Raw genomic sequence first — 26,807 nt, forward strand, 5'->3', positions numbered from 1 at the left:
TTATAGAGTTTTTCCATAAGTTTATTTGCAGGTAAGCAGGAATTAAGCAGCAGTGTGAAAGACATAATGGGATTCTCCCATTTAAACGAAACGCTAAAGAAACCGGACAATATAACCCTCAGTAAGCGATTTCAGTCGCCACGTTTTGAGTGAAAAGCTTAGAGCTCATTGGTGGATAAAAACAAGGCCACTATTGTAAATGGTAGCTTTCATCACGGTCTCCCGTGGCAACATTTCTCACTAGACAGCATCAGGAAACAGGATGGCCGCCCTCGGGCTCAGTTGTTTGCGTAGGTGTGGCTGGTCTCAGTCAGTTTCTTGCCGTCGGACGTCTCGATGGTCTTCACCAGGACGATTTTCTTAGGGGTGGTTGGAGGTTTTCTTGGGGGAGGCAGAACCTTCAAGTCGTAGTTGATGAGACTGGCTGTGGGTACAAAATTGAGTAACCTTCAGTAAGCTAGGCGGACAAAGGCAAACCAGAGTATAAATAAGCAAGTTTAGTAAAATGTCATGTTCAGTAATTTACCTCATGCGATATTTTAGAATGTTTTCTCCAAATTCACTTAGATTTTCAACATTGTGGTAATAATTTGGTAATTTACCAAAAATCTTCATGACAAATCACTAAGGTGTCTTTTCCACGGGAAGTTGATAGGCAGTGAAATGCCTCTCACAACTGCTCGCTGCTGCCTGATAACTGCTCGCTGCTGCCTGATAACTGCTCGCTGCTCCCTGATAACTGCTCGCTGCTGCCTGATAACTGCTCGCTGCTCCCTGATAACTTCTTGCCGAGCACATAGCTCAGCTGTCCGTGGAAAAGAGGCCTAAAGGTGGCCACTAACGATCCAATATATAGACACACTGTGTGCGCTTTCTGAGGCCTCTTTTCCACGGACAGTTGATAGGCAGTGATACGCCTCACACACTTTCACAACTGTCTCCTGCTGCCCGGCAACTACCTCCTGCTGCCTGGCAACTGCTTGCTGCTGCCTGATATCTGCTCACTGCTGCCTGGTAACTGCTTGCTGAGCACACAGTTCAACTGTCCATCAGTACTTTCTGAGCATTTAAAAAAAAAAAACGCTCCCACTGACTTACATTAAAATCAGGGTAAAATTGTAAAATCGCAACAATTGCGATTTTTCAAAAAATCTAAATCGCAACGATTTTATCAGGATTTTACATTGATTTTACCACAATTTTAATGTAAGTCAAAGGGAGTAGTTTAAAAAAAACACTCAGAAAGCGCTGTGTCTACAGCCTTAGGTCCCTTTTCCATGAGCAGTTGATAGGCAGTGAAAAGACTGTTGTTGAGCACTCACAACTGCTTGCTGCTGCCTGGCAACTGCTTGTTGCTGCCTGGTAACTGCTCACGCGTACGAGTGAAATGGCCGCTGGGAGACTTGGGAGCAGGATACAGCCGATATACAGCTTACCCTGCTCCTGCCCAAGTCCTGGAGGCGTTAATTACTATTCCCCCACCAGGTCCACGTGGATGATAGGAAATGATGTAATTCAACTTCTAGCTATTGCTGGCGGCCGAATTACAGTGTTTTAAAAGTAACTTCAGCTCCGTCTTCTGAGGGCGCTGAAGTTACTCACTGTGCACCGCTATAGCTGTAATTCCTTTTATGGCCTATGGTGGCGCCGGCTGCACCCAAATCTCCTGCGCTCTAATCAATGTGCTTGACTGCTCACTGCTGCCTGGTAACTGCTTGCTGACCACACAGATCAACTGCCCATAGAAATGATCCCTAATAGAGGAATCATGTGATATTGGAGTAGATTAAACTCATGCCACAATATAAAGCCAAGACCAATGTTTCAGGGTGGATTAAAAGTACAGGGAAAGAGTGTTTAATGTTAATAACAAAAACTTGATTAGTTTATGTAATATGTCATGTGATGTGCTTGGATAGGCAGACACGGCGGGGTACTCACGCAGCTTCTCCATGGTACTGGTGTGGACACTGATCTGGGCGCTGGGAGCGTTGTTCAGCCTGCAGAGAGGAAAGCAGAGGTTACTACAATTCTACATTTATTGAAAATCACTACAAAATTACAATCCTTTAGCAATGTGGCTATCGGGGACATTAAAGGATGATTTGCATATCCAGCAGTGGTGCATTGTGGGAGACATCCTATGATCACTTCAATCTGAGTAATTGCAAATACCTTCTGTATTTGTAAAAAGGCTAACTTTTGTTTTGCATAGCATTTTAGTAAGAGGGCCTTTTTGGTCCTTTTTAGTCCCTTCCACACTCCTAGGAGTTCTGGTTCACTACGAGCTTGCAGTGACACATAGTACAATGCAGTAAAGAGGCCCTGTAGTGACATATAGCAGAATGCAGTAAAGAGGCCCTGTAGTGACATATAGTAGAATGCAGTAAAGAGGTCCTGTAGTGACATATAGTAGAATGCAGTAGAGGCCCTGTAGTGACATATAGTAGAATGCAGTAAAGAGGCCCTGTAGTGACATATAGTAGAATGCAGTAGAGGCCCTGTAGTGACATATAGTAGAATGCAGTAAAGAGGCCCTGTAGTGACATATAGCAGAATGCAGTATAGAGGTCCTGTAGTGACATATAGCAGAATGCAGTAAAGAGGCCCTGTAGTGACATATAGTAGAATGCAGTAAAGAGGTCCTGTAGTGACATATAGTAGAATGCAGTAGAGGCCCTGTAGTGACATATAGTAGAATGCAGTAAAGAGGCCCTGTAGTGACATATAGTAGAATGCAGTAAAGAGGCCCTGTAGTGACATATAGTAGAATGCAGTAAAGAGGCCCTGTAGTGACATATAGTAGAATGCAGTAAAGAGGCCCTGTAGTGACATATAGTAAAATGCAGTAAAGAGGCCCTGTAGTGACATATAGTAGAATGCAGTAAAGAGGCCCTGTAGTGACATATAACAGAATGCAGTAAAGAGGCCCTGTAGTGACATATAGTAGAATGCAGTATAGAGGCCCTGTAGTGACATATAGTAGAATGCAGTATAGAGGCCCTGTAGTGACATATAGTAGAATGCAGTAAAGAGGCCCTGTAGTTACATATAGCAGAGTGCAGTAAAGAGGCCCTGTAGTGACATATAGTAGAATGCAGCATAGAGGCCCTGTAGTGACATATAGCAGAATGCAGTACAGAGGCCCTGTAGTGACATATAGTAGAATGCAGTATAGAGACCCTGTAGTGACATATAGTAGAATGCAGTATAGAGGCCCTGTAGTGACATATAGTAGAATGCAGTAAAGTGGCCCTGTAGTGACATATAGTAGAATGCAGTAAAGTGGCCTTGTAGTGACATATAGTAGAATGCAGTAAAGAGGCCCTGTAGTGACTTATAGCAGAATGCAGTATAGAGGCCCTGTAGTGACATATAGCAGAATGCAGTATAGAGGCCCTGTAGTGACATATAATAGAATGCAGTAAATTATTCAGGACACCCACTTTTACGGTAATTTCCCTGGTTTCAGGCTCAGAAACACTTCCTATATCTATATATTGTTATATATTGAATATAGATCTGCCCTCCCAGTGATTTTACAGACTAGGCCATTTAGCTATGCGGAATTCTCCCTCCCAAGAGCATTCTGGGAGACCAGGTATATTTTGTACTGGCTTCAGAATTCTCAGTAACCAAACATTCTGCAGAGATCACCTGGCAGGACTATAGATGTAGCCACCTGTGATGAATTTCAGAATGTAAATCAGGGAGAGGAAAGATTTTACAACGGGCAAACGCTGACTAAATAATTTATTAATGAATATTGTAAAAAATAAGCAATTTTATTTATTATGTTATCTTCACTACAGGTCCTCTTTAAGAACTCTGTGGAATAACTCTCTGTTGCCTGGTTGCACGTAATCAAGCTAATTTAAGGATTTCTACTAATCCCTGCAATGCATAAAGCTGCACAAATGTTTTTATAATTATTAACGTTATTGGAAATGACCTTCCCATTGCAATTTACAGATAGCTATTCATTTCAAATGCTAGTACTTAAAATAAACTCAAGTCGCATTACTCATCTAGCCTTACATCTGCACTGATAAACACTGCCAGGGACTTACCGTAGGCCTCTTTACCATGAACTTTTTACAGGCAGTGAAATGCCACTCAAACTCTCACAACTGCTGACTGCTGCTTGGTAACTGCTTGCAGACCCGGGACAAGGTCCTCCAGCACCCAAGGCTGAGACACCAAAGTGCGCCCCTCCATCCCTCCCACCCCAGCCATCACACACTGATTGCTATTAGACTAAGAGGCGCCACAGGGCCCACAACACCTTAATATCTAGTTATCTGGCTTGCAGTCAATGCTATGTATCCCCTTTTCTTATTTCTTCCTGCTTCATACACAATTAGGAATGACAGCTGAATGAATTGTGCGCCCCCTCCTACACTGCGCCCTGAGGCTGGAGCCTCTCCAGCCTATGCCTCGGCCTGGCCCTGACTGCTTGTTGCTGCCTGTTAACTGCTTGCTGAGCACACAGTTCAACAGTTCGTGGAAAAGAGGCCTTAAAGTGTAACTGTCGGGCATAAAATCAAAAATCAATTCTTTATTTTTATCTGGTAAACAAGCAATAAGGATGCTAACCAGGTAATCCAAAAGTTAAAAATCACTCTTTTAGTTTTCTTCTCCATAAAACAACATTCCCCAGTTTCTGTGGCTCTAACTTGGTACCTCTGCCGCACAAAGGAAGTTGCAGGGTATGCTGGGTCTTTTTTCACTTCTTTACTTTCCCCTCAGACTTAACTAAATCAGCCTAATTGGCTGAAGCCTCTTCCCCTCCTGTTTTCCCCTCCCACACTACTGTTCTTCTCTGATTGGCCAATATTTCTCATGCTGAGACAATGCACTTTTCATTGCAGAGCTGGGTGGGAGTGTCTGAAGACTAGGAGGAGGGCAGGCAATGCATACACAATCAGGCATACCTCCCAACATTTTGAGATAAGAAAGAGGGACACTTAATCCACACCCCTGACACACCCCCAATCACGCCCCCAGCACACCCATAATCACGCATACCATAACATTTTTATAAGAAAAATATGTTGCTTTATAATTCAGACCACACTGGTTCTTTGTATCCTGATTAATTTTCCTTTATAATAACATTGGGAAATAAGAAACTTATCCACGTGAAGGATGGGAATAAAGTTTAGAGTCAATTTAACACATTTTTCACTAGATAGAATGCATATATTTACATACTGTAGATCTGTACATAAGTCCTGAAAGAGGGACAATGAGGAAGAAAGAGGGACAGCTGGGAGCTATGATCAGGCAGAGGAGAGTAAGGGAGGAAATGACATCAGGATTTTTTTTTTACTGTAGAAGAATCTGTAAAATATAAATGTGGACAGTGCAATACATATGTTATGTAATGTTATGTAAGTAGAGCAAGTATCACTGGTGTAACAAAAGGGGAAGCAGCCCCTGTCCCCGCGGGGGGGGGGGGGGGGGGGGGGGGGGGTTGGGGCCCGCTCAGGGCAATTTTGCAGCATGAGGGGAGAGCTTTGCATATCAGCGGGGAGGGGGGATAGTCCCTCCCTCCCATCGGGCTCTCCCCTCTGCGCTCCCTTCCTGCATATATCTAAGTGTCAGCAGCGGTGTCAGCAGCGGCAGTGTCAGCAGGGGCGGCAGCAGCTTGCAGATCGGAGGTCTCCGATCTGCAAGCGCTTCACATTACTTCCTGTAAAACAGGAAGTAATGTGAAGCCCTTGCAGATCAGAGACCTCTGGTGGTGAATGGAGGTAATTATAGCTGCTGCTGCCACTTAGATAGATGCAGGAGGGGAGCGCAGAGGGGAGAGCCCTCTGATAAAAGGGTCCATCCTTCAGATCAGGTGATCGTGTGGCTACACTTGTTATGGGTGTGGAGATCCTGATGGCCACACTTGATTTATGGCTCGTACAAGAAGGCCCCCCAGGTTTTGAGGGTCACCAGGAAGAGGCAAAGGAGAGGATGTAAACATTGGGGTGCCTCATCAAAGGGTTGCAATAGGGCCCATGACGTGTAGTAGTTACACCACTGAACACTGCGCGGGTTTCGTCTCACCTTCCCTCCTCCCCTTCCAGCAGCTTGCGGTAGGTGGCGATCTCCACGTCCAGAGCCAGCTTGGTGTTCATCAGGTCCTGGTATTCCTTCACCTTGCGGGCCATGTCCTGTTTGGCCCTCCTCAGCGCCTCCTCCAGGTCCTGAACGTGGGACTTGCCGTTCTGCACAGCCTGCTCGCCGTTTTCCTCGGCCGCTGAGATCGCGCTCTCCAGATTGGCACGCTGGAGGTCAACAGAGAGGAAGGAGAGAGAAGGGGATCCTCATCATTCTCTATATTTCCAGGTGCATAAAAACTGTTACTGTCTAATCCTCAGTAAGGCCCATTCACACTCACAAAATCAAAGCACATGTGTTGCTGATTGCAAGGGAGCATAATTAAAGAGAAACCGTCACCAAGAATTGAACTTCATCCCAATCAGTAGCTGATACCCCATTTCCCATGAGAAATCTTGTTCTTTTCACAAAAGCAGATCATCAGGGGGCTCTGTATGGCTGATATTGTGGTGAAACCCCTCCCACAGTGTCCTGTCTGTGAACCTCATTGCATTGTGGGAAATAACAGCTGTTTACAACTGCCAATAAAGCAAGCAGCATCTCCTTCCAGTGACATCACCTGCCAGCAGTAAAAATGTCACCATGTGATAAATGTCAGAATGTAAATCAGGGAGAGGAAAGATTTTACAATGAGCAAACACTGACTAAATCATTTATACATAATTATTGTAAAAACTGAGCACTTTTGTTCATTACATCATTTTCACTGGAGACACTAAACAGACCTAATAAAATGCAATAATGGACTTACCTAGGGCTTTCTCCAGCCGCCCCTATCCAATGAGAGATCCCTCTGCATCCACTCTGTTCTCTTGCTGGTGGCCCTGTTAGCTATGTGACCTGGCTGGGAGTTGTGCCAAACTGCACATGCACCGCCCATTGCTGTGAGCGTTCTGCGCATGCTTAGTTTATTCTTTCGAGAACCCCGGCATGCACAGAGTGCTCACGGCGACAGGCACATGATTAACCACTTAAGGACCAGGCCATTTTGCGCAGATCTGTGCTGCGTGGGCTCTCCAGCCCACAGAGCTCTGTGTGGTCGAGTGGGGGGCTCATCAAAGCCCTCCCTTCCGCAGTGATTTTCACCCTCCCTCTCCTTCCCTCCTTGCTATGGGCGGCACAGGACGGCAATGCGTCCTGCGCCGCCTCAGATAGGCTTCAGCCTATCAGATGCCGGCAATCCCCGGCCAATCAGAGGCCGGGGATCGCCGATCTCCTTTACGGCGCTGCTGCGCAGCCGCGCTGTATGATGTAAACAGCGTGGATTTCTTCCCCGCATGTTTACATTTAGCCTGCGAGCCGCGATCGGAGGCTCGCAGGCTGTTCATGGAGACACCCTCTGTGAACTAACATGGAATGACCGTTTCCATGGAAACACCACTTCAACCTGCGGATGCCTATCGGCGTTAGGCGGTCGTTAAGTGGTTAAGACTGGCGCACGGACAGGCCACGCATGTGCAGTTGCACACGACTCTGGGTGGTGCAGCTACCGGAGCAGCCACTAAGAGGACTCAGAGGACGCCGAGGGACCTTACGGGATATTGCATTTTTTAGTTCTAGTCCCTTTAACATAGTAATTGCAGTGCCCTTTTCTCACTGGTGCGATTCTATTTTCACCCAAAAGCAAGCGTAGTACATGATTCAGGATTGTACCTGCCTTTGCGTTAAGCCAATGGGAGCGCAATAAAATCGCATAGCAAAATGCAATGCTGTTTGATTTTCTCCCAATCTCCCATTTTAACGCTCTTCCTGCTTTTTTCCCCCGTTGGAAATTACAATCGTGTCGCCATTGTGCAGTGAAACCTGTCCGATGGCACAATAATCATATCGCAATGGCCGCCCTTGGTGGAGAGGAGGCGGTGCCTTTAGCAGCAATTGGCTGCACGCTGATCTGTTTGGGATTTAAGCTGACAGCAGACAGCCGCCCCCCGCAGCCTCCGTAGAAGCGCATCTGCGCTAAACGGCCGTAAGGCTCTCATCCCCCAGCACCCACCGCACAGCTTCACCAGCAAACCGGTATGTTAGTTCTTAATATGCATGGAATTTGAATCCACGATGTTGCACCATGTGTTATGAATAAACAAGCAGTTTACAGCAGTGCCGGCATTTCTCATCTTTGCCTGCTTATCGCAATGTGCGCCGTGGGAAAAGACAAGGTGTGGTCTGTAGCCCCGCCCTAGCAGTGATGAGTAGCCTATCCTATTCCTCTCCTGTCCAGCGCTATGTGATATGTTATAAATACAATATATATATATATATAAATAAGAGAATTCCAGAATAGTTTTCATACCTGATTCTTTAGCGCCTCGTTGTCGCTGTTGACGCGCTGGATCATGCGATGTAAATCCGCCAACTCGTTCTTCAAAGCCTTCAACTCGTCATTGGTGCGTTTGGCCTGATTCAGCAAGTCTTCAATCTGCAAGGGAAAACATTTTTTTTTTACATTAAAGAGGCCCTGTAGTGTCATATAGTGGAAAGCAGTCAATTAGTCCCAGTTTAGTATAGCGGACCCGACAGGGAATCATTTATAAATGAATATTGTAAAAAAGAAAAAAAATGAATAAGCAATTTTATTCATTATGTTATTTTGACTATAGTTTCTCTTTAATTCTTCTTCTTATTATTATTATGTAAATGTTATGAGAAAAAAAACAAAAAAACTCTTATGCTGGAAATAAAATCATGTTTGTTGCTGGTTGTAGGGAAGCAGTCCTATGTAAAGCAGGTTGACCAATTAGCTTTGAGATGCTGCCATCTAGTGGCTATTTTAGAAACTGCAACTCCAGAAAAGATGGGTATTGCAAGTGTGAAAACAGATTGGTTGCTAAACAAACAGCAATGCATAAACATTCCTATCAGGAAGGTTCCACTACATACACTCTTTATAAAGGTGAAAAGGTCTGTGTACCCGCTCACGACCCAGTACATCTAGTGTTAGTATAAACTGCCCGCCACACTATAACTGCCATCTAGTAAAGTCATCTTGTTGTCTAATACACACAGGGCCGGATTTGTACTCTTTACCACCCAAGCCCGCTGTCACCAGCTACCCCCCTTCAGGATAGTACCTAGATGACCCCTCCCCCCTTCCCTCCAGTTTAGATAGCCAGGTGATTCCCTTAATCCCTTTCCCCCCTTCCCCCCCGCCCCTCCTTTCAGTATAGGCAGGGCCGGCGCTACCATAGGGGCAAAGGAGGCAGCTGCCCCAGGGCCCCAGAGCTTGTAGGGGCCCCCAGGGGCTACAAGAGGAAAACATTTTTTTCAAATCGACCTTATAGTTTTTGAGAAAATTGATTTTAAAGTTTCAAAGGAAAAAAAATACACATTTAAAAACCAGACGACTTTAATGGTTAATATCAAATCCACCTTAAAAGCTAGAAACCCTAAATTTGCAGGATATGTTAAGGGGATCATTGGGAATAAGAGGAAAAAACAATTTTTCAAAAAGACCTTATAGTTTTTGAGAAAATTGATTTTAAAGTTTCGAAGGAAAAAAGTATACTTTTAAATGCGGTAAATGTCACTTTTAGTACCAAACGGTAGTGTAATTTTACATGTATCAAAAGAGAGCAATAAATTTCCTGATGGGGTTTCCAGGGGGTCCATACGCAGCCGCAGCACTTTGGCCAGGGATCGCTATACAGCCGCAATATGGCTGTATGAAGATCCCTGGCATTTTTTTCCTATTTTCCCAATTTTTTTTTATGTTTAGAGTGTGGGAATTTTTTGTTTTTTTAAATTATGTGGGGTCCCCCCTCCTGAAACTTTTTAACCCCTTGTCCCCCATGCAGGCTGGGATAGCCAGAATGTGGAGCTCCGACCGATTGGGGCTTCAAACCCTGACTATACCAGCTGCAAAAAAGGTTCCTTAATGCCAATTTTTGCTCCGAGGTATCTGTTGGGGGGGCCCCCCAGGTTAATTTTGCCCTGGGGCCCCATTGTTGCTTAAACCGGCCCTGAGTATAGGTAGCCATCTTGCCTTCACAGCAGCCATCACTGTCACTCATTTCTCCGATCGTCTCCAGTGCAGAAGCTTCCTCTTCCCCTCTGTTTCCAATGCTGCCCAAGTCCATAGCGGCCAGCCACAATGCAAAGGTGCACAGGCTGCTAGCAGCAGAGTACCGTGGTGCGTGGTCAGGCACTCATCTGATCTCCCTGCATTGCAGGATTTGCAAGCTTGCAAAAGCTGCACCAGTTTAGCCTGCTGCTTTGGTGCCCTTGCTCCTGTGGTGCCCTAGGCCATGGCCTAGGTGGCCTTGGCCTAAATCCGGCCCTGAATACACACCTGGCCTGAAACATGTCACAGACAGAGAGAGGAGTGTGGGCTGGCAGTACAGTGGCTGCAGCGGTTCCTTACCTTGCTCTTGTACCAGTGTTCAGCCTCTTGCCGGCTCTTGTCTGCCATGGTCTGGTACTGGGTGCGCACCTCGTCCATAATGTTCTTCATTTCCAGGTCTCTGTTATTGTCCAGCTCCACCTTCACCTTGTCGTTATGGACCTGAGACTGCAGCTCACTGATCTCCTACACAGAGGACACAAGACGTGAGCTCTAAGCATCACTACACACTCCTACAGCAGAGTCATGACTTCATAACATTTATGGGTCAACATGGAAGACTCTCCGAAGCTCAAAAGTGAAGAATTATGTTTAAAGAGAAACCGTGACCAAGAATTGAACTTCATCCCAAACAGTAGCTGATACCCCCTTTCTCATGAGAAATCTATTCCTTTTCACAAACACAAACGTTTGCTTTCCTAAAACAGAAAGAATTTGCGATAATTCAGGTTGGAGTGAGCTTGAGATGTCTCCCAGGCACCACTGCTGAATATATGCAAATTAACCATTGTACCCTTAGAAGCTAAACACACCTCCAGAACCGCTGGAATGCAATGATGTGTCAGCTTAATTTGTACAGAGCCATAATAATCCAACATGTATACAGACTGTTTCTGATTGTTTGATCCTCATCAGTGCATGGCATGGATTAATTTGGCTCTATGGAGTAGGGCTTGTAACACCGAGAGGTACAGACTAACCAGCAAGCTCATGGTGACCCAGAACTCATTGGAGTGTGTAAGGGACTACAATGGTACTAAAAGCCCCCTTACTAAGATGTTAAGAAAAACAAAACACAAACACAGGGCAGTTTCTTGGCTAAATTGCACCCAGGTCGAGGGTATAAAAATTGTGTCCCCTTCCGCCCCACCCCCTTGGACTCGCCGACCCTTATGGCCCATACTCACGGGCTACAATTGTCGGCGACAGCTTCCGTCGCACAGCTGATCCCTCTTCCGCGTGTGTATGCGGAGGGACCTGGCAATGAGCTGTCGCCGGCCTGTCGCGCACACACTCACGTGTGCTGGCGGCAGGCCACTTATGTAGCCCGTGAGTATGGGCCATTAGGGCCTGTTTCCACTACATGCAGATTGGATGCAGAATGGATGCAGAAAAACTGACTCCAATGAATGCCTATGGGCCTGTTTCCACTAAACGCAATTTTTCTGGTGCAGAGTTTCCCATAGACATTCATTGGAGTCAGTTTTTCTGCATCTATTCTGCATCCAATCTGAGTGTAGTGGAAACAGGCCCTTACTCTTTAGGGACAGTCACACAGCCACAAATTACAAGCCGATCTGCCTGCTTACTAGTGACCAGCCGCTCATCCAGGAGGAGGCAGGGACCAGGAAAACACACAGGCAAAGAGAGTCCAGAAAGCCGACTCCTCCATGGGTGCTGCGCACTGACAGCCTGCAGTACCGCTACAGGAGACCAGGTGTCATCACGCGGTGGTGACGTGATGATGACTTGACGTCTGACGCAGGCAGCCCAAGAGTAGTTAAGGAAGGTGATCACAACGGTAATCTTTCTTTTGGCTGTTCTTCCATTTGGTTATGTCCTTCTGCCTGCACCCACCCCCTTCTACTTGCTGGTCTGAACCCAGCCCTGCACAAACGGATTATCAGGGGGCTCTGTATGGCTGATATTGTGGTGAAACCCCTCCCACAGTGGGATGTCATGACCATGCTCCTGACAGTTTCCTGTCTGTGAACCTCATTGCGGGAAATAACAGCTGTTTACAGCTGGGTCCAACTGCCAAAAAAAAGCAAGCAGCATCTCCTTCCACTGACATCACCTGCCAGCAGTAAAAGTTTCGCCATGTGGTAAATGTCAGAATGTAAATCAGTTAAAGTGTAGAGAAACCGAGAGCCCAATATAGTGTAGTATGTTAAGCATAAATGAAGTAAAGGTTATCATGAGAAAATTATACTCACAAACTTGGGTTACCACAAAGGCAACCACTGTATAGGCAGGTGAGGAGATTAGACCTGTCCTCACTCAGGGATAAGAAGTCGCTCTCTGTAGATGCAAAAGGGGGTAGATCACCCCTCCACCAGGGGTGGACACGGTATAGCAGTAGGAGAACAGAGGCGCCAGCAGGATAAAAGCGGATTAAAACTTTAAAATTTGCTGGGAGGAAGCGGTGGACTTACCTCCAAAAAGCAGACACGAAAGACTGTCTGAATAGTAGCAATCACATTTATTAACTAGTACCCCAAAACAGTGCAACGCGTTTCGCAGGCCCAGCCAGCTTCATCAGGCAATAAACATGGGGACAAGACAGAATTTCAGCAATAGCAGGTGTAGCGCCTCAGCCAGCTGTTGCCAGGTTTTTGTCCCCATGTTTATTGCCTGATGAAGCGGCCTGGGCCTGCGAAACGCGTTGCACTGTTTTGGGGTACTAGTTAATAAATGTGATTGCTACTATTCAGACAGTCTTTTGTGTCTGCTTTATGGAGGTAAGTCCACCGCTTCCTCCCAGCAAATTTTAAAGTTTTTATCCGCTTTTATCCTGCTGGTGCCTGTGTTCTTCTACTGCTAGAATGTAAATCAGGGAGAGGAGACATTTTACAATAGGAAAACACTGACTAAATCATTTGTACATAATTATTGTAAAAATGAAGCACTTTTTTTTATCACATTATTTTCAATGGAGTTCCTCTTTAAAGGGAACCAGAGATGAACGTTTCACACAAAATAAACATATCAGTTGATAGCTTGTAAAGAATAAATGCTCTACCTGATAATTTTGCCGCTCTGGTGTGCCTTTTTTAGTGTTTTTTTATCCATTATTGCTCCAGGAAAAATCAAATATGGCCGCCGGCTCATATCACTTCTGCTTCCAGGTTATGAGGTGTTCTGGATGTGCTGTCTAGGCTATATGAGACTAGGCTGCTATCTAGGCTAAATGCAGCCTTTCATCTATGTGCTTTCATATTGGTATGATCTGCCTGTAGGAAGTGTCACTGATAATAACTGCATGTTCATTCCTATGAGAATCTAGTGCACACAGAGCACACAGGGATCATATTACAGCCACAGAGCTTCTCTCTCAGGAGCAGCCCCCTCCCATGTCATCACAGCTCTCAGTATGCAAAGCAGAAGATCTAAGCCAGGAGGGGGAAGGCTTGGGCTTGAAAGGACTTCACAGAAGAGTGACTCAGCTATAATGATTCCAGGTCAAACCTCGACTGAATTGTCGGTGGATTCTTATCACAGTTGCAGATAACAATGAAACTAAAAGCAGGGTAGGTGTTTACTGTCATGTTCCCACTGATAAATGTAATAAAATACATGAGGGTGCTTCATCTCTGGTTCTCTTTAAAGCAGTGCTGTACTTCTAGTTAATTTGTACTTCTACATAGATTTGTTAAGATTGTATTATCAAGATTGTACCATTAGTGGGCACCTTTGCCGTGTGTGATTTCAAGCGCTTCTGTTTCCCGCCCTCACAGCCACAAGCGTGAACTTAGATTTAGTCAAAGTTTGGACTTATTCCTGTTAATTTTGCTCAGAGATGCAGAGCCTGCAGAGATGCTGTGCTGAGTACACTGCGGAGAATGTACTACTTCCCCTGTGCTATTCTGTGACTGGTGACATCACTTCCTGCAGGAGACATACTTGTACACAGCATTGTTTCCCTGCCCGCTCTGCTCTTTTGTATCATTGCTGATTTTCCCAATCCTCTCAGGGCACACATTTATTGGGCATAGCCTTTTTATTCGCACAGCCAAAACTGAAGAAAGCATTATATTGACAACAGAACCGGACTTACCTCCTTATACACCTGTTTCAGGTAATCTATCTCATCTGTCAAATTCTCCAGTTTGGATTCATTGTCCACCTTGTGCAGGTAGGTGTCATCCAGATCCTGCATTGAAAGACACAGATTAATGTAATTCATTAGTAAAACACTGGATTCTCTGCAATCTTTACAGTACGGGTGGATGCTGGATAACCCATCCGTGTTTGTTTGGCTTATGGGAGAAAACGAATGCACTTGGGGTAATCCCACGAGTACATACAATAAAGCGGAATCCATTCCACACCCAAATGCTGCAGTGTAACAATGCTACCTTATAAACCATCATTCTGTCCAATGAAAGAGTTAAATATGACAATGTATTTTGGAATGGAAATGTATCAAATCGCTGAAGGTGTGTGAAAGTTATGCTCAAACACAGCTGTATATGTAAATGTTTCTTTGTCAAACACCCAAGTCACACACTAGGTAGCCTAGGCAAGATTCCAGAGGTGTAGCTAGGGTTTTCAGAGCCCAGGGACAACAGCAGTATTTGCGCCGCCCTCTGGACAAAATGGGCATGGTCATCAGAATGTGGTCGTGGTCAAGGGTGGAGTCAAATGTACAAATGCTGTTTAGATAACCAGATGTGCCCCTTTTCCCTTATAGATAGTGGTATGTGCCCTGCCTTTTCCCATTTGAATAGCCAAATTTGTCCTCTTCCCCGTTCAGATAGCCGAATGTGCCCCCTTCCTTTGGATAGCCAGAAGTGCCCCCCTATAGATAGCCAGATGTGTCCCCCTTTAGATAGCCAGATGTGCCCTGCTTTTTCTGTTGCTGTTGATGCTTCTGCACTCGTCTGCAGAGGGAAGCAGAGAAGCAGGGGCACTTTGGGCAGATGCCTCATGCTCGTGGGGGTGCAATGGCCATGCTGAGCCCCCTCACAGTGCAGCACCCAGTGAGATATGTCCTCCTTTGCCCCCCCTCCCCCATAGCTATGCCTCTGCAAGGTCCTAGGACCAGATGGGTGCTGTGTCCTTTCTTATAACTTTAGTTCAGCTTTACTAGCCGGGTCACACTCAGGGTAACCCAGGCAAGATCCTAGGACTTGAGTCCTGCTGTTATTCTACAGTAAGAGAGATAGACACAAAATTCCTGTAGGAGTCATCGTACCTTCTTGGTTAATACAAAGTCGTTTTCTAATTGGTTCCGTCTGTTAATTTCTTCCTCGTATCTGCAAAGACAAAGCAGAGTCAGCAGTACCTAGAGATATTTTACTATCCGCCAGATTGCAGATAACATGCAGGGGGTATTAGGACCAGGTTTTTGGGAAGGCCCTTAGGCTCTGGCCTAGGGCGTCTGCAACCCAAGGAAGTGGCTGGAGATGAAGGAGGGTTTGCTGCCTAGGGTGAGTTAAGAAGTCTGAACTTCCACTGATCCAAGAATGGGAATTAATTAAGGTACTCAAATTCAATTTAAGATTTACATGATGAATATCCCTAGTGAAGATAAATGTCCCCATGGAGACCCAGATAGTTCTAAAAGTCCAAAACCAGACAAACCGGCTACAAAACCTTATAATCACTTTTTTGCTTTCATCACCTGTTATAAGGGTGACCTGCTGACCATTCTCCTCTCCTCTTCCACTACGTTTGCTCAACTGATTTTTTGCCTGAAGCAATATATTGTGAGGCCCCCACTGACATGTGTTTGCAAAGCCGGACACATTGTTTTCAAAGCCGGATACATCGGGCTGTGCATTGCAGGCACTGGCATTACGGTTACCTCCCTCTGCTTCCTCCAAGACAGCATCTCCTTCCTGCTGGCCTGCAGCATCTGATCCTCAGGATGCCGGGTATGTGCTGCACCTCCTCCCATAGCATCTCCCCCCTGCTGGCCTGCAGTATCTGATCCCCAGGATGCAGGGTATGTGCTGCACCTCCTCCCATAGCATCTCCTCCCTGCTGGCCCGCAGCATCTGATCCCCAGGATGCCGGGTATGTGCTGCACCTCCTCCCATAGCATCTCCTCCCTGCTGGCCCACAGCATCTGATCCCCAGGATGCAGGGTATGTGCTGCACCTCCTCCCATAGCATCTCCTTCCTGCTGGCCCACAGCATCTGATCCCCAGGATGCCGGGTATGTGCTGCACCTCCTCCCATAGCATCTCCTTCCTGCTGACCTGCAGCATCTGATCCCCAGGATGCCGGGTATGTGCTGCACCTCCTCCCATAGCATCTCCTCCCTGCTGGCCCACAGCGTCTGATGCCCAGGATGCCAGGTATGTGCTGCACCTCCTTCCATAGCATCTCCTCCCTGCTGGCCCACAGCACCTGCTCCCCAGTTTGCCCGGTATGTGCTGCATCGGCGCCGCACCACTCACCCGCTCTCAGCAGATTAGCGATGGGATCGCCAGACGTGAAGTCCTGCTTCCTCTATGACTACAGCGGCACCTCATGTGACCCTGCAGCACGTAACAGGTCACATGAGGCAGCACTGTAGCCATGGATACATGATGCTGGATGGGCGGATGGAGATTCCATCCCTGGAACACTGGGAGCAGCTGAGTGAAGCGGCAAATTGAATCTAGGGACGGGGAGATAGGGGGTGCGAGGAGGGGGGACATTTGTGGGAGGGGTGCTGTCTCTTGCCGTCCTCTAATTGTTTCCACCCTAAAGCACATGATTCAGGTTGCTTCATCGAAGAACCGCCCCTGTGTCTGGCCACCACCTGGTGTCTTTGGGGAACTACAGAAGAGCAGGAAGAGGACAGTTACCGGTAGAGATGAGCGTAATGACCTAATTACGAATTTCCGAAATTTCGCGAAATTTCTACAATTACGATTTTAGCAGTAATCGAAATTTCGTAATTTTCGCAAATTACGCAAATTTTCGTAATTACGATTACGAAATTTAGTATTTTAAAGTTTGCAAAGGTTTCTATCCCTCTAGATGCCTAAAATGAATAACCAACTCCTCCTCCTCCTCCTCTCTCTCTCTCTCTCTCTCTCTCTCTCTCTCTCTCTCTCTCTCTCTCTCTCTCTCTCTCTCTCTCTCGATTTGTAGTATTTCAAAACCATACTCACATTCATGACATGTCCAGGGATCAAACCCAGGCCAACCACATGGAAGACAGCTATGCTCACCACCATACCACCAAACACACACTAAATAAACTGCTAACCTAAATCTTACTTGTAGACAGTCATATGAGACACATGCTGGGTGCAGGGCTTTGTGATTGGACCATGCGATAGAGTGAGGTGCAAAAATGAAATCATGCCTAGCAGAGGATGGTTTCACAGTGCTAAATGCTAGGCTGGCTGTGGTGCAATTGGTTAGTGTGTCTGGCTGGTAACAGCAAGGTTACAGGTTCAATTCCATCCAGGCATGTCTTTTCCTTTTGCGTTCAACAGTTGTCCAAACAGAGCCAACAGAGCCCCAGATAGCCATGTAGAGTTAGGTCACAGCTAGCCTGGCTGTGGTGCAATTGGTTAGTGTGTCTGGCTGGTAACAGCAAGGTTACAGGTTCGATTCCATCCAGGCATGTCTTTTCCTTTTGCGTTCAACAGTTGTCCAAACAGAGCCAACAGAGCCCCAGATAGCCATGTAGAGTTAGGTCACAGCTAGCCTGGCTGTGGTGCAATTGGTTAGTGTGTCTGGCTGGTAACAGCAAGGTTACAGGTTTGATTCCATCCAGGCATGTCTTTTCCTTTTGCGTGCGCGCGCTGCGCCATTGAACCCCATGGGGTATTTTGCGTGCGTAAAACTTTACGCATGCAAAACTTTGTGCTCGGTGTTTGGACAACTGTTGAACTCAAAAGGAAAAGACATGCCTGGATGGAATCGAACCTGTAACCTTGCTGTTACCAGCCAGACACACTAACCAATTGCACCACAGCCAGGCTAGCTGTGACCTAACTCTACATGGCTATCTGGGGCTCTGTTGGCTCTGTTTGGACAACTGTTGAACGCAAAAGGAAAAGACATGCCTGGATGGAATCGAACCTGTAACCTTGCTGTTACCAGCCAGACGCACTAACCAATTGCACCACAGCCAGCCTAGCATTTAGCATTGTGAAACCATCCTCTGCTAGGCATGATTTCATTTTTGCACCTCACTCTATCGCATGGTCCATGGTCCAATCACAAAGCCCTGCACCCAGCATGTGTCTCATATGACTGTCTACAAGTAAGATTTAGGTTAGCAGTCTATTTAGTGTGTGTTTGGTGGTATGGTGGTGAGCATAGCTGTCTTCCATGTGGTTGGCCTGGGTTTGATCCCTGGACATGTCATGAAAGTGAGTATGGTTTTGAAATACTACAGATCTCTGGAGAGAGAGAGAGAGAGAGGAGGAGGAGGAGGAGGAGGAGGAGGAGGAGGACTGGCTGGCTGTGCTATTCATTTTAGGCATCTAGAGGGATAGAAACCCTTACAAACCTGAAAAAGTAAAATTTCGGTTGCAGACACGAAATTCGTCATTACGGGAGTGAAATTTCGATTACGAAATTGTAAATTACGATTTGAAAATTAATTACGAAATTACGAATTTGGGTCGTAATGTTAAATTTCGCATTCGTAATAAAAGCAGTTCAAAATTTCGGCTCATCTCTAGTTACCGGCTCTTGAGCTCCTCCACCACGCTCTGCATGCTGTGAAGCTCGGCCTGAAGCTTGTCCTTCTCATGCAGGAGTCCATCTACCTGCTGCCTCAGGTGAGTGCTGGAGGACAGTGTGACCTGGTCGATGTTGGACTTGTAGTGGTCCTTCTCCTTCAGGAGCTTCAGATGGGTCTTCAGAATCTTGTTCTGCCTCTCCAGGTCTCGCACCTTAAAACAAGCAGAGGAGAAGGTGACTAAAGGGCTTCATTGTGGCTTTTGGGGTCCCAGCGTTGGAACGGCGTGGAGGAGGGGGGCGGGCAAGCCTCTGGATTATCTTCCCTCTACCCAGGTATGTACTCATTTGGGGCACTTTTTTCACAACAGGTACACTTTAAACACATTCTGTAAATAAAAATTGCCTGGCATGAGAGATAGGACCACTATTGCGAAAATTGTAAAATTTAAAATACATGTAAACAAATACAAATAAGAAGCATGTTTCTTGCAGAGTAAAATGAGCCATAAATGACTTTTCTCCTATGTTGCTGTCACTTACAGTAGGTAGTAGAAATCTGACATTACAGACAGGTTTTGGACTAGTCCAACTCTCCATTGGGGATTCTCCGCATGGCCTTTATTATTTCCAAAGAGACAATCCCTGAAAAGGATTTATATAAAGATGCAGATCGCCCCCCAACCACCACCACCTGTTTGCACACTTTTTTGGCAGTTGAACGTAACAACTGCCATTCACTAAGTGCTTTTTTTTTTTTTAAATAAAGAAAACTCTGAGAATCCCCCATAAGGAGCTGGGCTAGCCCAAAACCGTTTGGTTCTGTCAGATTTCTACTACCTACTGTAAGTGACAGCAACATAGGAGAAAAGTAATTTGTGGCTCATTTTACTCTGGAAGAAAAATACTTCTTATTTGTATGTGTTTAAGTTATTTTAAATTTTTGCAATTTTCGCGGTAGTGGTCCTTTAAATATTTAAAATGAGCACCCACTGTAGAGCTATTAAAGTGTAACTGTCGGGCATAAAATAAAAAATCAATTCTTTATTTTTATCTGGTAAAAGTAATAAGGATGCTAAAAAGGTAATCCAAAAGTTAAAATCACTATTGCTTTTCTTGTTGATAAATGATCATTCCCCAGTTTACCTGACTCTTATTTGGTACACACAAAATTTGGTAGACAAAAAGGAAGTTGCAGGGCATGCTGGGTTGTCCTTTTTTATTTCTATACTTCCCCGCAGACTTAACTTATGTAGCCTGATTGGCTGAAGCCTCTTTCCCTCCTGTTTTCCCCTTCCACACCTCTGTTCCTCTCTGATTGGCCAATATTTCTCATGCTGAGACAATGCACTTTCTATAGTGGAGGTCGGGCGAATCAGGCAGAGGAGAGTAAGGGAGGAAATTACATCAGGTTTGGCTTCAAAATAGTCACAGTTAAGATGGGAAATGCTAAGAAGGATTTTCTCTTTTTTTACTGTAGAAAAATCACTAAAATCAAAATGTGGACAGTGCAATACATGTTTTATGTAAGTGAGCAAGTATTAATCTACTTATATATGTGGTTTTTTTTTCTGAGATAGTATGGCTGACAGCTCCTCTTTAAAAGTGAACCTGAACTCTTACACAGGACAGGAGGAAAACAGAAATGTGCCCTGTATTAGCCTGACTAATTCCCCTTCATCTGTGATTAATCACAAGTTGTAATTTGATCTCTCAGTTGTGTCATCTCACTTCCTCGGCAGAGCAGGTAATTGTAAACATAGGATGTTAACCCTATATCTGCTTCAATGAAAGCAGGGAGTAGACACACTGCAGATTTATTGCAGGAGTTCCGTAAGCTGTGACAAATATTTTTTTCTTTAAAAGTTATTATGATGTTGCTTATCTTTTGGAGCAGAGAGGAAGTTCTGAGTTCAGGTCCGCTTGACAGTGTGTACTTTTATGGAATACCTTGCTACAAAGTAAAACGTGTTGAGCGTTTGGGGTTTCCAATGGGTGGTCGTGACTCCTGGGTGGGCAGATTTGGGTAATACTCTGTTTGCTTATGATATAAATCCTGGTAAAGCCTGACTTACCGGGCACAATGCCCAGGAGTGCTTCGCTGGGCCGATGCCAGATGCCATCGCCTACACACACAGAGCTTATACAAATCCACCCACCCAAACAGAGCAGGGAGACTGGGGCTGCCCAGGTGAGAGGTGACTTGGCACAGGGCAGGTTTACCAGCGGGGGTAATATTTGGACGGGAGCACTCACAGGGAGGCGCCCATACTGGGGATTATACATCCTGTGTTTGCTAAAAATGCCGCTCACAATGGCTCTATAATGAAATCAGATCGAGCCATTATTTGCTGGCCTTTCATCGTCCGTTTTCCCACCATTCTCCTGTGTCCTCCCTCTGCCCAAAGCCATGCCAACCTCTCCTCTGCGGTTTTCTGTGTCACCTGGGTTCATAAAGCAAGACGTGTTCCCAGCTCTGCCAAGAGAGCTGTGCCAGGCTGGGAAATTCATCCCAGGCTTCAATGAATGCAGGAAGTAATCGTGCGTGGAGTAAGAGTGGGGGGCGGAGCTAAGGTGAGATAGAGTGGTAGGGCGACATATTGGGAGACACCCGAGTGCCAGCCTGATGCCAGAGGTGGGGGGTGGAGCTAATGTGAGATGACGTGATGAGCACAGATTTCACATGGTCGTAATTTTGCATCGAAATTAGCAATTTTGATGCAAAATATTAATGCTAAATTTCTGGAACAATCTAAATTCATTTCGTCTGTAATTTTTATCAGGAACTGTAATTTTGCATTCTTCGCGTAATTGCGTTGCGAGTTCTGTGGTTAATAGCACAGCCCTCACACATGCTATTGTCATCATTAGTGGGTACAGGTCAAAAAAATTTTTTTGCAAAAAGACGTAGTTTTTGAGAAAATCGATTTTAAAAATGCAAAGGACAAATGGTTTTTAAACTGTAAAAGTTTTGAAAAAAAATTTCCTTAGCATTTTTAAAATTAATTTTCTTAAAAACTACAAGGTCTTTTTGGAAAAAAAAAAAAATGTTTTTGTCCTGTTCCCACTCTAGTTTTACTGAAAAGAAATGAGTTTCACTCACCTGGGGCTTCTACCAGCTCCCTGCAGCTGTCCGGTGCCCACGTAGACTCGCTCCGATGCTCCTGGCCCCGCCGGCAGCCACTTCCGGTTTCGGCGACAGAAGCCAAGAGGCCGGGAACGCGAGTGATTCTTCGCGTTCCTGGACGTAATAGTGCCCTCTATGCTGCTATGTGCTATAGCAGCATAGAGGGCGCTATTACGGCCAGGAACACAAAGAATCTGTTCCCGGCCTGTCGGCTCCTGTCGCCGAAACCGGAAGTAGCCGCCGGCAGGGACAGGAGGATCGGAGCGAGGCTGCGAGGTCACCGGACAGCTGCAGGGGGCTGGTAGAAGCCCCAGGTGAGTAAAACTCATTTTTTTCAGGTGTCTCAATTTTGTTGACGATAGCATGTATGGGGGTTTTGCTCTTAACCACTAAAGATGGCACAAAATGATTTTGAAATTGTAATTACCTATGGCTGTAATTGCGAAAATATACGTTAAAGTTCACGTAATCATAATAAGTAGATTACAATCATCTACTCCAGACTCCTATGAAGATATTTATTCATGACCTCCTCATCTCCTCTAGATTAATTTAACAATGATAATTATAATAATTAAAATACTAACTTGTGAATACCTAAAAATAGATTTTAAATATCCTGATGACATCGTCATTCTGGCCTCTCTGCGCTATCCTAGCAGCAGTGCTGCCTGGAGGGGTTGATGCTGCCTCCTGCTGCAGGAGGAGTCCTGCATCAACTCCCTGCTGGACACACACAGGACTACACTTCCCATGATTCCGAGCAGTGACTGTTAGTTGCTAATGTAAATCAATAACATCAATGAATCAATACTAATAATAATGATGACAATGTAATGTGCAATCGACAATGCTGAATCTAGAGGACTGAAGTTAGTTTATTCTGCTGGACATTATCTGACAATAGGATGTAGAATTACAGTAACTCCCTCCCCTTGTCATCCTGCAGCCATAGTAATTCCTCCAGCAGCTTCTGCATGAAAATACAGACTAACAAAGGGTACAAGAACATCTTCAATGCAATGTACACACACAGTGCTAGGACATAATAGTGTCCTGAGTGATGGCTGCACCTTCTCTGTGCTTTACATGTTCGCCAGCAGGTGGCGCCCAAACATGCCAAAGGCACAGGCCCTCCTGTGGGAACCATCAAGCCCACCTGGTAAAGTGTCCTCAGAAACCCTTCCTCTAGACTGGAAGTGAACAGAGATGTCACCAGGCTAAACTCAGACAGAAATAAAAACCCTGCACTCTGAACATATAGTACTCTTAACCATATAGTGAGCTTAAATCACACCGGAATTGAGAGGGATATGGAGGCTGCCATATTTATTTCCTTGTAGACAATGCCAGTTACCTGGCAGTCCTGTTGATCGACTGGCATAAGTAGTGTCTGGATCAACCCCTGGAACAAGCATATGGCTAATCTAGTAGAGTAGGCTGACATTTATTTCCTTTTAAACAATACTAGTTGCCTGGCAGTCCTGCTGATCCTCTGCCTCAAATACTTTTACCCATAGACCCTGAACAAGCATGCAGATCAGGTGTTCTGACTGAAGTCTAACTGAAGTCTTAGTAGCTGCATGCTTGTTTCGGATGTGTGATTCAGACACTACTGCAGACAAAGATCAGCAGGGCTGCCAGGCAACTGGTATTGTTTAAAAGGAAATAATAATGGCAGCCTCTATATCACTATCACTTCTGGTGTAAAATAAAAATGGTTTATTTCTATCCCCTGTTGGGTCAACAATGATTAACCTCATCTGACCTCTCTGACATAATGTCTCATTGAGTGATTAGCATTCAGACAGGAAGGATATTTCTGACCATTTGCTATTGTATTGCCCCGCAGGGGGGACCCCCTGATATTCTTCCTTCTCCCCTTTAGAACAAGAATAAACATGAACACTTGGTTAAACCAAAATGCTTGTTTATACAATGATGACTAGCAATGGTGGGTGTACTAGAAGGCTAGTGAATGGCTGAAAAGCATACTGGTTAAAGGCACCACCTTTGATAGAGGAGGCTGGGGTTTGAATCCTGGTTGGCACCAGTACCTGTTCAGTAAGGAGTTCTTGTGCAAGACTCCCTGCTGCTCCAGGGAGGTCTACTGAGTGCTCCCTTAGTGGCTGCAGGTCTAGTGCTTGGAGTCTGACAGGAGAAAAGTGCTATACAATACAATATATATAATAACATTTGTAAAGTGCTTTTCTCTCATAGGACTCAATGTGCACAGATATTACTCAGAGCAATCTATGGCTGCAGGCTGGCCTGTGTTACAGAGGAAATAGTCAAGTGTTGGTAAATGCCAGATTAAGCAGGTGGCTTTTCAGTGTGGACTTAAATACTTCCAGGGATGGAGCTGTCCTGACTGGGTGTGGCAGGGAGTTCCAAAGTGTAGGGGCAGCATGACAGAAGGCTCTATCTCCAAAGGTTTTGAGGTGAACTCTGGGGGTGGCAAAGTTATTGGATCTTTTTGATCTGAGGTTGTAGGAGGTGCGATGCAGTTGCAACAAATCCTTCAGGGCCCAGATTGTGCAAAGATTAAGATACAAGTGTTAACATTTAATTTTCATAAGCTAAAATATAACTAAGCTGGAGGTAACAGAAATAAAAGTGAAAATATAAAAAGGAGAGTAAGCGAACCACTTGCCTCCAAAGAAGAACATGTCTTGTATAATTAGAGTAAGAACGTACTAAGCACTAAGCTTATCTATTTATCTTGGTTGGTAAGTTTGCCCAGAGATTGCTCAGTCAACCAACCGTGTCCTGAGATCGCCCTTACCTTATCGATGAAGTTGACAAACTGATTGTTGAGTCCTTTGATCTGCTCCTTCTCCTGGAACCTCATCTGGTGAAGTTTAGGGTCCACCTCCAGAGAGGGCAGAGAAGACAACACGAAGGAACTGGACACTGGAGTCAATCGGGATAGGTTGATGCCGCTGCTGGCCCGCTGGATCCCGGGATGGTAGGCCGTGCTAACCCGAAACACGGAGGGCCTTCCGGACAGAGAGCCGTGGGAGCGAGTGCTGAAGCCCCGGGTGGTGGCATAGCGGTTGTTGTAGAGACTCATGGTGGTGGTGGTGGTGATGTTGGGTTAGAGTAGAGGAGGAGAACCTCTGGACCAGAGTCTGGAGCGAGGAGAAGAAGTGAAGCTACGGCTGCAAGGTACGAATTTATGTCCCCAGCCAGTCAGCCAGCCTCATGTGTCACCTGTTAGTTTTTCCTCCTTGTTTATTGACATAATATTTGAATAAGTATTCCTCTTCCCCGGGCAGGATTGGATTCTGGCCCAGGGCCCACTCCCAGGTGACACCGCCTTATCAGTAAATAGTATTTCTCTGCACGGTCTATCCAGCTTCAAGCCTTTGTTACTGACACTGACCAACGATGGCGTCCAAGATAACAGCGCTAGAGGCAGTTTCTTAGATCGTGAGCTCTTGTGGTTCAGGTGCTCCTCTCCTCACATGTGTCTGTCACTGTGTCACGTTTGGAATCTACGACCTTTATTCAGTATATGATGCTATATAAACTGATGGCACTTTATCAGGGGCGTAAATAGAAATCACTGGGCCCCCCTGCAAAACTTTGGATGGGGCCCCCTCCCCCCTCGCTTTCTGCACAGCTAAACTGAGAACCAATGTTCTTCAATTGGCTACAGACAGCAGTGAAGCACTGCATGCATTTTCTCCCAGTCCCAGCTTCTTATTTCACTCACTCTGTCCATCTCTGATGGAACAAAATGGGCTCTGCAGACCCCAGCATCACTACAGTTCACAGCAATTGGGGAGGGGTGGAGAGCCTGGGGGCAGGGCGCTGTTCACAAGACCCTGCAGCATACTGAATAGAGAATATCTACAGATCTTTATCTGCAAAACTTTGTTTGATTCCTTATCAGTGAGTGAGCAAATGCTGACATTAGAACAGTTGTGCAGAGAGCAGGAAGCTTTTTCTTTCCATGCCCTTAGTTGTCAGTCTTTCAGGACAGGGAATAGAATCTATTCCTCTCATGGGGCCCCCTGCAGCTTCTGGGCCCACCTGCAGATGCATCCCTTGCAGGGTCTATTGTTACGCCCCTGCAACTTGATTAACGGACACCTGAGGCGAAAATAAACGAATGAAATAAACAATTGTATCTATCTTCCTTCTCCTAAAAATGACTTTTTAAGATATTCCCAGGTTTTATTTTATGTTTAAATCTACTTTTTAAGTTTTAACTATTTTATTGTTTTTGCACAATGACACATTCATTGACGTATGCCAGAGCTAAAATCTATGAACTATTGACCATTTTTATCTATTTCCTGCTCTCAGAAGCCATTTTTTTGCTAGGAAAGTGTTTTATAGTTGGAATTTCTTATCAGTGAGAGTCACACTGTAGTCACTTCCTGTCTGAGTCAGGACTGAGTCAGCCACTTACATACTTGATATTTAACTCTTTCAGGCAGAGAAAGAAAAAAAGGAACACAGCATAGTTATTTGTGTGCTAGGCACTGTACATACACATGTCTATCTCATCATGTTGCATATCACCTCGGGTATTCTTTAAAGAAAACCTGAAGCGAAAAAAAAAGTATGATATAATGAATTGTATGTGTAATACGGATAATGAATAGAACATTAATAGGAAAGAAAAGAGTCTCATGGTTTTATTTTCAGTGATATAGCTTTTTATCATAACATTGCATCATTCTGTCATATTAGAAACCACACTCTGGGCCCGATCCAATTTGGTTGTTTTCGGTTTTCTCCTGGGTGATCATTTCACATCCTATCAGTAAAATGCCTTTTAAAGTGAATGGGAACCGCATTTAAAAAAAAAATGAAGCAAATACTTACCTAAGGAGAGGGAAGGCTCTGGGTTGTATAGAG

General features: G+C 45.3%; 2 protein-coding genes across 4 annotated transcripts in view; one reads left to right on the forward strand and one right to left on the reverse strand.

Moving 5' to 3' along the window:
- Positions 1–25,113, reverse strand: LOC137525192 (keratin, type II cytoskeletal 8-like). Of its 3 annotated transcripts, none has more exons than XM_068246107.1 (9): positions 24,721–25,113; positions 18,815–19,023; positions 15,369–15,429; positions 14,229–14,324; positions 10,472–10,636; positions 8,405–8,530; positions 6,061–6,281; positions 1,942–2,000; positions 1–424 (listed from the first exon to the last, which is right to left on the reverse strand). In XM_068246107.1, the coding sequence occupies exons 1-9, from the start codon at positions 25,006–25,008 to the stop codon at positions 279–281; spliced, it is 1,371 nt and encodes a 456-aa protein (XP_068102208.1). In that variant the 5' UTR covers positions 25,009–25,113; the 3' UTR covers positions 1–278. The 3 variants fall into 3 exon arrangements, with proteins under 3 accessions (XP_068102208.1, XP_068102210.1, XP_068102209.1); XM_068246109.1 differs by lacking the exon at positions 24,721–25,113 and adding an exon at positions 21,227–21,297; XM_068246108.1 differs by lacking the exon at positions 24,721–25,113 and adding an exon at positions 19,352–19,413.
- Positions 23,092–26,807, forward strand: part of LOC137525193 (keratin, type I cytoskeletal 18-like) — a 34,227-nt gene continuing 30,511 nt past the window's right edge. The window contains exon 1 of the mRNA XM_068246113.1: positions 23,092–23,154. The gene's annotated coding sequence lies outside the window, so the exon portion shown is untranslated. The remainder of the gene's footprint in view (positions 23,155–26,807) is intronic.

This window comes from Hyperolius riggenbachi, chromosome 7 (assembly GCF_040937935.1).
Source record: "Hyperolius riggenbachi isolate aHypRig1 chromosome 7, aHypRig1.pri, whole genome shotgun sequence".
NCBI lineage: Eukaryota > Metazoa > Chordata > Amphibia > Anura > Hyperoliidae > Hyperolius > Hyperolius riggenbachi.

Bases quoted from the DNA above. Each gene is read 5' to 3' on its own strand.
- LOC137525192 (XM_068246107.1), bottom strand. From the start codon at position 25,008: ATGAGTCTCTACAACAACCGCTATGCCACCACCCGGGGCTTCAGCACT. The intron at 2,001-6,060 runs GTGAGACGAAAC...TCCTCTCTGCAG, and splicing joins CTGGAAGGGGAGGAGGGAAG to GCTGAACAACGCTCCCAGCG. The intron at 425-1,941 runs GTGAGTACCCCG...TTGTACCCACAG, and splicing joins CAGTACCATGGAGAAGCTGC to CCAGTCTCATCAACTACGAC.